The sequence below is a fragment of the Procambarus clarkii genome, chromosome 38, assembly GCF_040958095.1.
Source record: "Procambarus clarkii isolate CNS0578487 chromosome 38, FALCON_Pclarkii_2.0, whole genome shotgun sequence".
NCBI lineage: Eukaryota > Metazoa > Arthropoda > Malacostraca > Decapoda > Cambaridae > Procambarus > Procambarus clarkii.
Genome location: NC_091187.1, coordinates 14359888 through 14372606, shown reverse-complemented (window position 1 = coordinate 14372606; position 12719 = coordinate 14359888). Strand labels below are relative to the sequence as shown.

Here is a 12719-nt window from a genome sequence, read left to right as displayed (position 1 = left end):
AGGTGAAGGGAAGTATAGAAGTGGGAAATACAGTGAGAGGTATGAAAGCAGGCGGACTGTCCGCCTTGCTGACACCATGTGTGGGTGTTGGCAGCTAAGCTAAGCTGGCTCCCTCTTGTCAGGGAGCTGTGAGTGTGTGAGAGGTTCTTCACATGTGTTTCATCATATATGGATGTCCATAGATGAATACTGTGTAGCATTCATATATACACACTCCGATCTCACGATACCCGACTACTGGCCTCCCCCCCATCCCACATGTGTCACCCCCAGACCCCCACACCCCTCTCCCCATTCCCTTCCACCAATCCCCGCACAATCCTGTATCCTCTATGACCCTCTCTCCTCTTCCCCAACCCTCCTCCTCCCAAACCAACATCCCCTCCCCATTTCCCCTCCTCCCGCTCCCCCCCCCCCCACAACACCTCACCCCCCCCCATACGTCACAAATATTCAGACGTACACGTCACCGTTGGAGGTGAACCATGTGATAAGTTGTGGGTCTCTCAGCCACCAGAAAGTTGTTACGTTTGAGCTCCTGTTTTGTGAGATGAATAACTGATGAATCATTGTCTTTTATGTTGTGCTGTAGTTGTTGCTGTGGGTCTGGCTGTGGGTCTGGCTGTGGGTCTGGCTGTGGGTGATGAAAACACATGATGTGGGGTCCAAGAGCTAAAGTTCGGTCCTGCACACAAAGACAAGGCTAGAACACACACACACAGTTCGACCAAAGAGGCGAAGCTCAACCCCCGCAAGTACAACTAGGTGAGCACACACACACACACACACACACACACACAACCCATGGTTTAATCAGAGATGTAAGCTAGCTAAGCAACTAGGTAAAAGAGACATGGAGAGAAAGAGCAGAGAAGGTTACCATAGTGCCAGAAATTAATACATCAGGGTGAGAAGAGAGGCAGAAGGGCAATATGAAAACGATATAGCAAGCAAGGCAAAGACTCAACCCAAATTGCTGCACAGCCACATCAGGAGAAAAACAACAGTGAAGGAACAGGTAATGAAACTGAGGATAGGGGCAGACAGATTCACTACAAACGACAAGGAAGGGTGCGAGGAACTCAATAAGAAATTCCGGGAGGTCTTCATATTAGAGCAAGGAGAAGTTCCAGAGATAAAAGAAGGAATAGTTAACCAGGCACCACTAGGGGAGCTTGAGATTACCAGTGGGGATGTAAGGAAGCACTTGCTAGAGTTGGATGTGACAAAGGCTATAGGCCCGGATGGAATATCGCCATGGATACTAAAGGAAAGAGCAGAAGCACTGTGCCTGCCACTCTCTATGGTGTATAACAAATCACTGGTAACAGGTGAACTGTTAGAAATTTGGAAGACGGCAAATGTAGTCCCAATATACAAGAAAGGGGATAGACAGGAGGCACTGAACTATAGGCCAGTGTCCCTAACCTGCATACCATGCAAGATGATGGAGAAGATTGTATGAAAAAAGCTAGTGGAACATCTGGAGCGAAGGAACTTTGTGACACAACACCAACATGGTTTCAAGGATGGCAAGTCCTGCCTCACAGGATTAACTGAATTCTACGATCAGGCAACAAGAATCAGGCAAGAAAGAGAGAAGTGGGCAGACTGCATATTTTCGGATTGCTGGAAAGATTTTGACACAGTGCCACACAAGAGACTAATGCAAAAGCTGGAGATGCAGGCAGGAGTGAAAGGGAAAGTACTCCATTGGATAAGGGAGTACCTAAGTAACAGAAGACAGCGAGTCACTGTGAGGGGTGAAGCCGCACATTGGCGAGGCGTCACCAGCGGAGTCCCGCAAAGTACAGTAATTGGACCTATGCCATTCTAATATATGTTAATGATCTCCCAGAGGGTATAGAATCGTTCCTCTCATTGTTTGCTGATGATGCAAAAATTATGAGGAGGATTAAGACGGAGGAAGATAGTATGAGGCAACGAGATGACTTAGATAAACTGAATGAATGGTCCAACAAATGGCTACTAAAGTTCAACCCGAGTAAATATAAGGTAATGAAACTAGGCGGTGGAAACAGGAGGCCAGACACAGGATACCGAATGGGAGATGAAGTCCTTCATGAAACGGACAGAGAGAAAGATCTAGGAGTTGATATCACACCAAACCTGTCTCCTGAAGCCCACATAAAAGAATAACATCTGCGGCATATGCGAGGCTGGCTAACATCAGAACAACCTTCAGGAACCTGTATAAGGAATCATTCAGAATCTTGTATACCACATATGTAAGATCAATCCTGGAGTATGCGGCCCCAGCATGGAGCTCGTACCTTGTCAAGCACAAGACGAAGTTTGAAAAAGTTCAGAGGTATGCCACTAGACTAGTCCCAGAACTAAGAGGCATGAGTTACGAGGAAAGGCTGCGTGAAATGCATATCACAACACTGGAAGACAGAAGAGTAAGGGGAGACATGATCATTACCTACAAAATTCTCAGAGGAATTAACAGGGTAGATAAACATAAACTGTTTAACACAGGTAGTACACGAACAAGGGGACACAGGTGGAGACTGAGTACCCAAATGAGCCACAGGGACGTTAGAAAGAACTTTTTCAGTATCAGAGTAGTTAACAGGTGGAATGCATTGATGTGGTGGAGGCTGACTCCATACACAGTTTCAAATGTAGATATGACAGAGCTCAGTAGGCTCAGGCATCTGTACACCACTTGATTAACAGTTGAGAGGCGGGACCAAAGAGCCAGAGCTCAACCCCCGCAAGCACAACTAGGTGAGTACACATTGACTGCCACACACACCCTGACAATGAAATCTGTGAGGACAGGGTGTCCAGGAAGAGCCTGAAGGTTTGATACACGAACGCCGACGTGGTTACTAACAAAGCAGAGGAAATTAAGGAAAGAGTAAGTGAAAATTACCCAGATTTGAAGGTAACAATGAAAACAGAAATAAATTATATTATTTCTGATGCAATATTCCCAGAGGGATTCCAAGTGATAAGGAAAGAAAGACAACAAAGTTGACCAGACCGCACACTAGAAGGTGAAAGGACGACGACGTTTCGGTCCGTCCTGGACCATTCTTAATTCGATTGTCGACTTAAGAATGGACACAATCAACTTGAGAATGGTCCAGGACGGACCGAAACGTCGTCGTCCCTTCACCTTCTAGTGTGTGGTCTGGTCAACATACTTTAGCCACGTTATTGTGACTCATCGCCTGCAAAGACAACAAAGGCAAGGAGGAGGAGGAGGAGTTGCACTCCTAGTAAAACAGGAGTGGAAATTTCAAGAACTCAAGAATCAGAGTGAAAACGTATACACAGACTCCATCACTGGGACTGTGACAGCAGAGGGGGAAGGATAGTGGTGCTGGTAATTTACAACCCCCACCTAACAACAGAAGACCCAGGCAGGAATGATGCCATCAACAAAGCAGTCATAGAGACATTACAGAGAGCAGCAACAGTGACACACAGAATGACAGCTAAACTTCTAGTCATGGGGGACCTAAATCATGGAGAGGTTGACTGGGAGTCTGGGTTTCTTCCCCATGGTGGGGAAGAAACATGGGGAGCGAAGTTAGTGGAAGTTGTAGAAAGAAACTTCTTACCAGCAGTGGTCTACAAGCGGCTCCAGACCTTATCCTCAACCACACATATTCAGGAGGATCTTCAACTCAGATAGAAATTATATGTTACTCATTCACGCAAGATTTTACCACCGGGAATCGGCCAGCGACGAAAGAATATACATGTATATCCCAATATATATATATATATATATATATATATATATATATATATATATATATATATATATATATATATATATATATATATATATATATATATTGTTGAATATAATTGGAAGAGGAGTTCTCCAAATGTCATATTTGTTCGAGGTTGACTACTGAACAACTAACTGTAGAATGTATTACACTATTATATATTTACCAACTCATCCTCCTGTTTAGATAGTACTTTTTGTGACTATGTGCACCATAATACAAACATTGACGTACTAAGCAATTACATAGTAAAATTTGGTACTATTCACTATATAGTCCGAAAACTAAAACTAAAAACAAACTTACATATTCCTAGGCCTGATATAACACATATATGTGCTATATGTGCATATATATATAGCACATATAACACATATATGTGTTATATCAGGCCTCAGGTAGCGTGTGTTAAGCCTACGAAGGTAAGGTTAGTTTAGCTTGTCTTTGCAACAAATATACAAAACCTTTTCCTGCTTATCAAAATTCAATAATAACTATTTCTACTTTCTAACTGTCCATGACGTCATATATGTAGTATGGTCCTCAGCGTTACTATACTAACTAAACACGCGGATCCGATGAAATTTACTCAACGTTTCGAACCTACATGGTTCATTCTCAAGTGATGGGACAGGACAGAGCCCGTAATGGACAGGATTGATTGATGAGGGTTAAGCCCCCTAGAAGGTGGCACGGGCATGAATAGCCCATAAATATTGGACAGAATGATTAATGACGATTATGCCACCCAATAGGTGGCACGGGCATGAATAGCCCGTAAATTGGACAGGTCAGGGCGTATCGGATTTATACCACTGGAAGATCAAGTACATACAAACATGTGAAGTGTAAAAGGTAATTGATTGATGAAGATTAAGCCACCCAAAAGGTGGCACGGGCATGAATAGCCCGTAAGTGGTGGCCCTTTTGAGCCATTACCAGTATCAAGAGCTGATACTGGAGATCTGTGGAGGTGCGAAGGCACCCTGCGTGACGGGAGATGTCTCCCGTGTGTAAGAGGTAAGAGACACAGGTCAATATCCTCTACATACAATTAGGTGAGGAGTAAGGAGTAAAGGTTAGAAGCATGGTGACCAGACCACACACTAGAAATTGAAGGGACGACGACGTTTCGGTCCGTCCTGGACCATTCTCAAGTCGATTGTCTGGACAATCGACTTGAGAATGGTCCAGGACGGACCGAAACGTCGTCGTCCCTTCAATTTCTAGTGTGTGGTCTGGTCAACATACTTCAGCCACGTTATTGTGACTCCTCGCCTGCATTAGAAGCATGGATCAATAACCTGTGCATATAAAGATTAGTCAGGTGTAGTGGACGTGACATTTTGGGCAGTGTCGTCATTGTTCAACCCGTCCTCTTAAAAATAACGTCGCTCTCCGCTGGTATGCGCGCTATGGCTAAAAATGAACGTTGTTTGAAATGAAATCGGCTCACGAAAGTGATGTACTGTCCCGTTTTCTGTTTGAGTCCTCCGGCTTACTCGGTTAGGTTAAAAGAGGAAACTTTCAATTAACGTTTTTCATGACGTTTTGAAACTTTATGAGAATATCCTGCCCTCCTAACCTACCAGAGGACTCTTAACTTACTGTTTTGTAAGAAAAAAAATTATTTTCAATTTTTTTCATTTTCAAATTATGTCCATTTTCGGCCATACGTGGAAACGGCCAAATTTAGACGTAAATTGTCAGAGGCCAGGTTGCACTGTTGGCATCTTCATGTTCCGGTCTTGTTCTTACTCTCATGGAGGGTTGAGTGCATAGTTCCGCTATTTGGGTATTCATGCTTGTTCTATTCTTATGTGAATTGCTTCAAGAATTTGTAATCTTCTTACATCTTGGGTTTAGTCTACTATACAAGTGTTTTTGTTCAACATTTCTCTTGTTAGGGTGATGTCATGGGCTTGTCTCATGTGATTCCTGGGAGCACCGGAATGTAGATGACAGGTCAAACGCCTCGTCAGCTTGGTCGACGCCATACCTCTGTACTTAGACTGAAGGTTGTCACATTCATAAGAGAGACAGCCCCCAAAAATTAATACGAACGTGCAACTTTATTATAAATTCTTAGGGTTCCTTCAGTGAAGATTTGCAAAGATATTATGGCGGTCGTCTGCTCTCTGCTGTCATGCTTAAGCGGACATATATATATATATATATATATATATATATATATATATATATATATATATATATATATATATATATATATATATATATATATATATATACAGTTTTAAAGCTGTTTTAATCACTCCCCATTCTCTGCCTGTATATCTGTCTGTCTGTCTGTCTCTGTCTCTCACTTACCTGGAGTTCGAGGTTGTGGTCTTCCTTGGAGTGGAGTTGTTGCTGCGCCTCCTGCAGGAGTGCCTCCTTCCTGGCACCCTCCTCCTCCATGGCTCTCATCCTCGTCTGCAACACACAAGGGAACCACCACTCTTACATCCTGGTAAATTAGACAGAAACACAGTTAAAAAGCTCTCTCTCTGTCTCTCTCTCTGTCTCTCTCTCTGTCTCTCTCTCTCTCTCTCTCTCTCTCTCTCTCTCTCGGATTTTCATAGGTTAAGGCCAACAGGTGGATGGTAACTGGAGCAAAAACAACGGTTAGGACGCTATCATGTCCTGTTGAAAATTTGTTGTGGGGGGGGGGGTGTTAGGGGGGGGGGAGACGTTAACGCTGGCTATCACGGAGCAGAAGACACCTTCCCTCCGGTTCGACCCTTGGCAATGCCTCACTTCCCATCTCATCTTCAAGACATCCTGCATCCTGTCCCCTCAGTGTTGCCAAATGACACATTTCTCCTTACTTACATTTGAATACATATAATATCAATATTATTTCCCCCCTCCCCTTATACGTATCGCAAAACTATAGGGAAATTAAGATAATGGAGGAAATAACATATATCTGAAAATAACGCATACATTTTGCTTCAAAATAATTCATCGGATCTTGCTACGATCGTCAAGGAACGGCTAAGACACCTCGCCGTTCCAATGACGATTACCGGACCACTGTACAACAATTTCCCCGGCGCGTACGATCAGTGGCGGCAGCGACGCGTGACACATGCGATATCGAGCCTCGCGCCAGACGTATGATATCACACCTTTGTAACGCCTTTGTAACGTACGACTTGTGGTCGTACATCGGCAGCACCTCAAGTCAGTCTTGAAGTCAATCACTGACTTCAAATTGGGGTTTTCATTCTAACACGAATGAAAAAAATCAATATTGAAAATGACGTATTTTCAAGTACAGAAAAGTTGTTAGTAATGAGACAGTATGGACTGTCAGCCAGCAGGGACTGTCAGCCAGCAGGGACTGTCAGCCAGCAGGGACTGTCAGTTAGCAGGGACTGTCAGTTAGCAGGGACTGTCAGTTAGCAGGGACTGTCAGCCAGAGGGACTGTCAGCCAGAACTGACTGTCAGTTAGCAGGGACTGTCAGCCAGAAGGGACTGTCAGCCAGAAGGGACTGTCAGCTAGCAGGGACTGTCAGCCAGAAGGGACTGTCAGCTAGCAGGGACTGTCAGCCAGAAGGGACTGTCAGCCAGAAGGGACTGTCAGCTAGCAGGGACTGTCAGCCAGAAGGAACTGTCAGTTAGCAGGGACTGTCAGCCAGAAGGGACTGTTAGCTAGCAGGGACTGTCAGCCAGAAGGGACTGTCAGCTAGCAGGGACTGTCAGCCAGAAGGAACTGTCAGTTAGCAGGGACTGTCAGCCAGCAGGGACTGTCAGCCAGCAGGGACTGTCAGTTAGCAGGGACTGACAGCCAGCAGGGACTGTCAGCCAGCAGGGACTGTCAGTTAGCAGGGAATGTCAGTTAGCAGGGACTGTCAGCCAGTAGGGACTGTCAGCCAGCAGGGACTGTCAGTTAGCAGGGACTGTCAGTTAGCAGGGACTGTCAGCCAGCAGGGACTGTCAGTTAGCAGGGACTGTCAGTTAGCAGGGACTGTCAGCCAGCAGGGACTGTCAGTTAGCAGGGACTGTCAGCCAGCAGGGACTGTCAGTTAGCAGGGACTGTCAGTTAGCAGGGACTGTCAGCCAGCAGGGACTGTCAGTTAGCAGGGACTGTCAGTTAGCAGGGACTGTCAGTTAGCAGGGACTGTCAGCCAGCAGACAATCAGCCAGCAGGGACTGTCAGCCAGCAGACAGTCAGCTAGCAGAGACTGTCAGCCAGAAGACAGTCAGCCAGCAGACAATCAGGCAGCAGGGACTGTCAGCCAGCAGAGACAGTCAGCCAGCAGACAATCAGCCAGCAGACAGTCAGCCAGCAGGGACTGTCAGCCAGCAGAGACAGTCAGCCAGCAGGGACTGTCAGCCAGCAGACAATCAGCCAGCAGACAGTCAGCCAGCAGAGACAGTCAGCCAGCAGACAATCAGCCAGCAGGGACTGTCAGTCAGCAGAGACAGTCAGCCAGCAGAGACTGTCAGCCAGCAGAGACTGTCAGCCAGCAGAGACTGTCAGCCAGCAGACAGTCAGCCAGCAGACAGTCAGCCAGCAGAGACTGTCAGCCAGCAGACAGTCAGCCAGCAGGGACAGTCAGCCAGCAGAAACAGTCAGCCAGCAGAGACAGTCAGCCAGCAGAGACTGTCAGCCAGCAGAGACAGTCAGTCAGCAGAGACTGTCAGCCAACAGAGACTGTCAGCCAGCAGAGACTGTCAGCCAGCAGAGACAGTCAGCCAGCAGAGACAGTCAGCCAGCAGAGACAGTCAGCCAGCAGAGACTGTCAGCCAGCAGAGACAGTCAGCCAGCAGAGACAGTCAGCCAGCAGGGACTGTCAGCCAGCAGAGACTGTCAGCCAACAGAGACTGTCAGCCAGCAGAGACTGTCAGCCAACAGAGACTGTCAGCCAACAGAGACTGTCAGCCAGCAGAGACTGTCAGCCAGCAGAGACAGTCAGCCAGCAGAGACAGTCAGCCAGCAGAGACTGTCAGCCAGCAGAGACAGTCAGCCAGCAGAGACTGTCAGCCAGCAGAGATTGTCAGCCAGCAGAGACTGTCAGCCAGCAGATACAGTCAGCCAGCAGAGACTGTCAGCCAACAGGGACTGTCAGCCAGCAGGGACTGTCAGTTAGCAGGGACTGTCAGTTAGGAGGGACTGTCAGCCAGCAGGGACTGTCAGTTAGCAGGGACTGTAAGCCAGCAGGGACTGTCAGTTAGCAGGGACTGTCAGCTAGCAGAGACTGTCAGCCAGAAGACAGTCAGCCAGCAGACAATCAGGCAGCAGGGACTGTCAGCCAGCAGAGACAGTCAGCCAGCAGACAATCAGCCAGCAGGGACTGTCAGTCAGCAGAGACAGTCAGCCAGCAGAGACAGTCAGCCAGCAGAGACTGTCAGCCAGCAGAGACTGTCAGTCAGCAGAGACAGTCTGCCAGCAGAGACTGTCAGCCAGCAGAGACTGTCAGCCAGCAGAGACTGTCAGTCAGCAGAGACAGTCAGCCAGCAGAGACAGTCAGCCAGCAGAGACAGTCAGCCAGCAGACAATCAGGCAGCAGGGACTGTCAGCCAGCAGAGACAGTCAGCCAGCAGGGACTGTCAGCCAGCAGAGACAGTCAGCCAGCAGGGACTGTCAGCCAGCAGGGACTGTCAGCCAGCAGGGACTGTCAGCCAGCAGAGACAGTCAGCCAGCAGAGACAGTCAGCCAGCAGAGACAGTCAGCCAGCAGGGACTGTCAGCCAGCAGAGACTGTCAGCCAACAGAGACTGTCAGCCAGCAGAGACTGTCAGCCAGCAGAGACAGTCAGCCAGCAGAGACAGTCAGCTAACAGAGACTGTCAGCCAGCAGAGACTGTCAGCCAGCAGAGACAGTCAGCCAGCAGGGACTGTCAGCCAACAGAGACTGTCAGCCAGCAGAGACTGTCAGCCAACAGAGACTGTCAGCCAACAGAGACTGTCAGCCAACAGAGACTGTCAGCCAGCAGAGACAGTCAGCCAGCAGAGACAGTCAGCCAGCAGAGACAGTCAGCCAGCAGAGACAGTCAGCCAGCAGGGACTGTCAGCCAGCAGAGACTGTCAGCCAGCAGAGACTGTCAGCCAACAGAGACTGTCAGCCAACAGAGACTGTCAGCCAGCAGAGACTGTCAGCCAACAGAGACTGTCAGCCAGCAGAGACTATCAGCCAGCAGAGACAGTCAGCCAGCAGAGACTGTCAGCCAGCAGGGACTGTCAGCCAGCAGGGACTGTCAGCCAGCAGAGACTGTCAGCCAGCAGAGACTGTCAGCCAGCAGGGACTGTCAGCCAGCAGAGACTGTCAGCCAGCAGGGACTGTCAGTCAGCAGAGACAGTCAGCCAGCAGAGACTGTCAGCCAGCAGAGTCTGTCAGCCAGCAGGGACCGTCAGCCAGCAGAGACAGTCAGCCAGCAGAGACAGTCAGCCAGCAGAGACTGTCAGCCAACAGAGACTGTCAGCCAGCAGAGACTGTCAGCCAGCAGAGACAGTCAGCCAGCAGGGACTGTCAGCCAGCAGAGACTGTCAGCCAGCAGGGACTGTCAGCCAGCAGGGACTGTCAGCCAGCAGGGACTGTCAGCCAGCAGAGACTGTCAGCCAGCAGGGACTGTCAGCCAGCAGGGACTGTCAGCCAGCAGACAGTCAGCCAGCAGGGACTGTCAGCCAGCAGGGACTGCCAGCCAGCAGAGACAGTCAGCCAGCAGGGACTGTCAGCCAGCAGGGACTGTCAGCCAGCAGTAGTTCTTCAAGAGGCTCTAGTGATGATAACACTGGTTCTTCAAGAGGCTCTAGTGATGATAACAATGGTTCTACAAGAGGCTCTAGTGATAATAACAGAGGTTCTTCAAGAGGTTCTAGTAATGATAACACTGGTTCTTCAAGAGGTTCTAGTGATGATAACAATGGTTCTTCAAGAGGTTCTAGTAATGATAACACTGGTTCTTCAAGAGGTTCTAGTGATGATAACAATGGTTCTTCAAGAGGTTCTAGTGATGATAACAATGGTTCTTCAAGAGGTTTTAGTGATGATAACAATGGTTCTACAAGAGGCTCTAGTGATGATAACAATGGTTCTTCAAGAGGGTCTAGTGATGATAACAATGGTTCTTCAAGAGGTTCTAGTGATGATAACAATGGTTCTTCAAGAGGCTCTAGTAATGATAACAGAGGTTCTTCAAGAGGTTCTAGTAATGATAACAATGGTTCTACAAGAGGTTCTAGTGATGATAACAATGGTTCTACAAGAGGTTCTAGTGATAACAATGGTTCTACAAAAGGTTCTAGTGATGATAACAGAGGTTCTTCAAGACGATTGGGAAGTGTAAACAGTTCTTCCTGGCGGTGAAAATCGTCTAAGGAAGTCAAATTTTCATTGGCTCATTTAAGGCGGTGAAAATTTTCCCCGGCTCGTTTGGTGGTAAGAGCCGCCTCCACCTGCACTCCCGTGCGTGCTGGGACTCCCACACCAGGGTATAGGTGAGCTACTTAACTGTTGTGTCTCGCTTCCTGTTCATATAGCCACCTCGCCCACACTGTTGACGGAACAGTCGCCATTGCTGTTGTTAGTGCTGCTAGTGGGTGGTGGGATTGATTCTTGACGGGGTAGGGGTGGGGAGGGAGAGATGGGAAGGAATAGAGAGGGAGGGAGAGAGGATAGGGAAGGGAGGACATGGAAGGATAGGCATACATGTGTCGGGCTGGATAAGGAAGAATGACTAGGCCTAATCTACCAACCTAAACAACCCAATTCGTTACTAACCAACAAACCAAAGGCCGCAATAGAATTCATAAACAACTTTGACAAAATGGAAAATAAGCAACAAACCACAGTTCTAAATAATACACATTGCAGAAATGAAGTCCTGAGCCCATTATCCTGATCAATCATGCTATCCAACACGCGGAGGTGGGCAGGATATTGACACTCAGGATTCAACGAGTCTCAGAATAATGAATATTGAGACTCAGAAAAGCTGAACAGGAATCAAAATTCGCGTAAAGGATAGAATAAATAAAAAACAGAAACTGAACAGATTCCGTAGCCACACCACGGCCATACAACTTTATTTATATACGGCTTAAATATGGCCGCAACTTCAATACGCTCCACTGCCATTATTTCAGAACTCCCACAAGAGCTGTCCCCACAAGAGCTGCCCCCACAAGAGCTGCCCCCACAAGAGCTGCCCCCACAAGAGCTGTCCCCACAAGAGCTGCCCCCACAAGAGCTGCCCCCACAAGAGCTGTCCCCACAAGAGCTGCCCCCACAAGAGCTGCCCCCGCAAGAGCTGCCCCCTCAAGAGCTGTCCCCACAAGAGCTGTCCCCACAAGAGCTGCCTCCACAAGAGCTGTCCCCACAAGAGCTGTCCCCACAAGAGCTGCCCCACAAGAGCTGCCCCCACAAGAGCTGTCCCCACAAGAGCTGTCCCCACAAGAGCTGCCCCCACAAGAGCTGTTCCCACAAGAGCTGTTCCCACAAGAGCTGCCCCCACAAGAGCTGTCCCCATAAGAGCTGCCCCCACAAGAGCTGCCCCCACAAGAGCTGTCCCCATAAGAGCTGCCCCCACAAGAGCTGCCCCCACAAGAGCTGCCCCCACAAGAGCTGCCCCCACAAGAGCTGTCCCCATAAGAGCTGTCCCCACAAGAGCTGCCCCCACAAGAGCTGCCCCCACAAGAGCTGTCCCCACAAGAGCTGTCCCCACAAGAGCTGCCCCCACAAGAGCTGCCCGTCACTCAACCGAAGTCAACCCACCAGATAAGATAGATATGAGACCCGTATACCCTCCCAGCAGGTGTATTAAGGCTGGCCAATTTCACTCTCACTGACTGAAAGATAAGATCTGCCCTATTATGGGAGGCCGATAGGGTTACCAGAGCTATATTCTGAAAGTTTACAACCCGGGAATGGTATGATAGGGTCATTATGAGGTGGTTTGCTTCTTTGGCTTCATCAATGAAGTCTCTTCTCAACGCTCG

General features: G+C 48.3%; 1 protein-coding gene across 1 annotated transcript in view; it reads left to right on the top strand.

Annotated features, from left to right (window-relative positions):
• The first annotated feature begins 6791 nt into the window (after nt 1-6791).
• Nucleotides 6792-12719, top strand: part of LOC123771994 (uncharacterized) — a 21783-nt gene continuing 15855 nt past the window's right edge. Inside the window, exons 1-4 of the mRNA XM_069337505.1 lie at nt 6792-6890; nt 7895-8864; nt 8972-11041; nt 11868-12108. Of these exons, the coding sequence (XP_069193606.1) occupies nt 6792-6890; nt 7895-8864; nt 8972-11041; nt 11868-12108 (3380 nt within the window). The remainder of the gene's footprint in view (nt 6891-7894; nt 8865-8971; nt 11042-11867; nt 12109-12719) is intronic.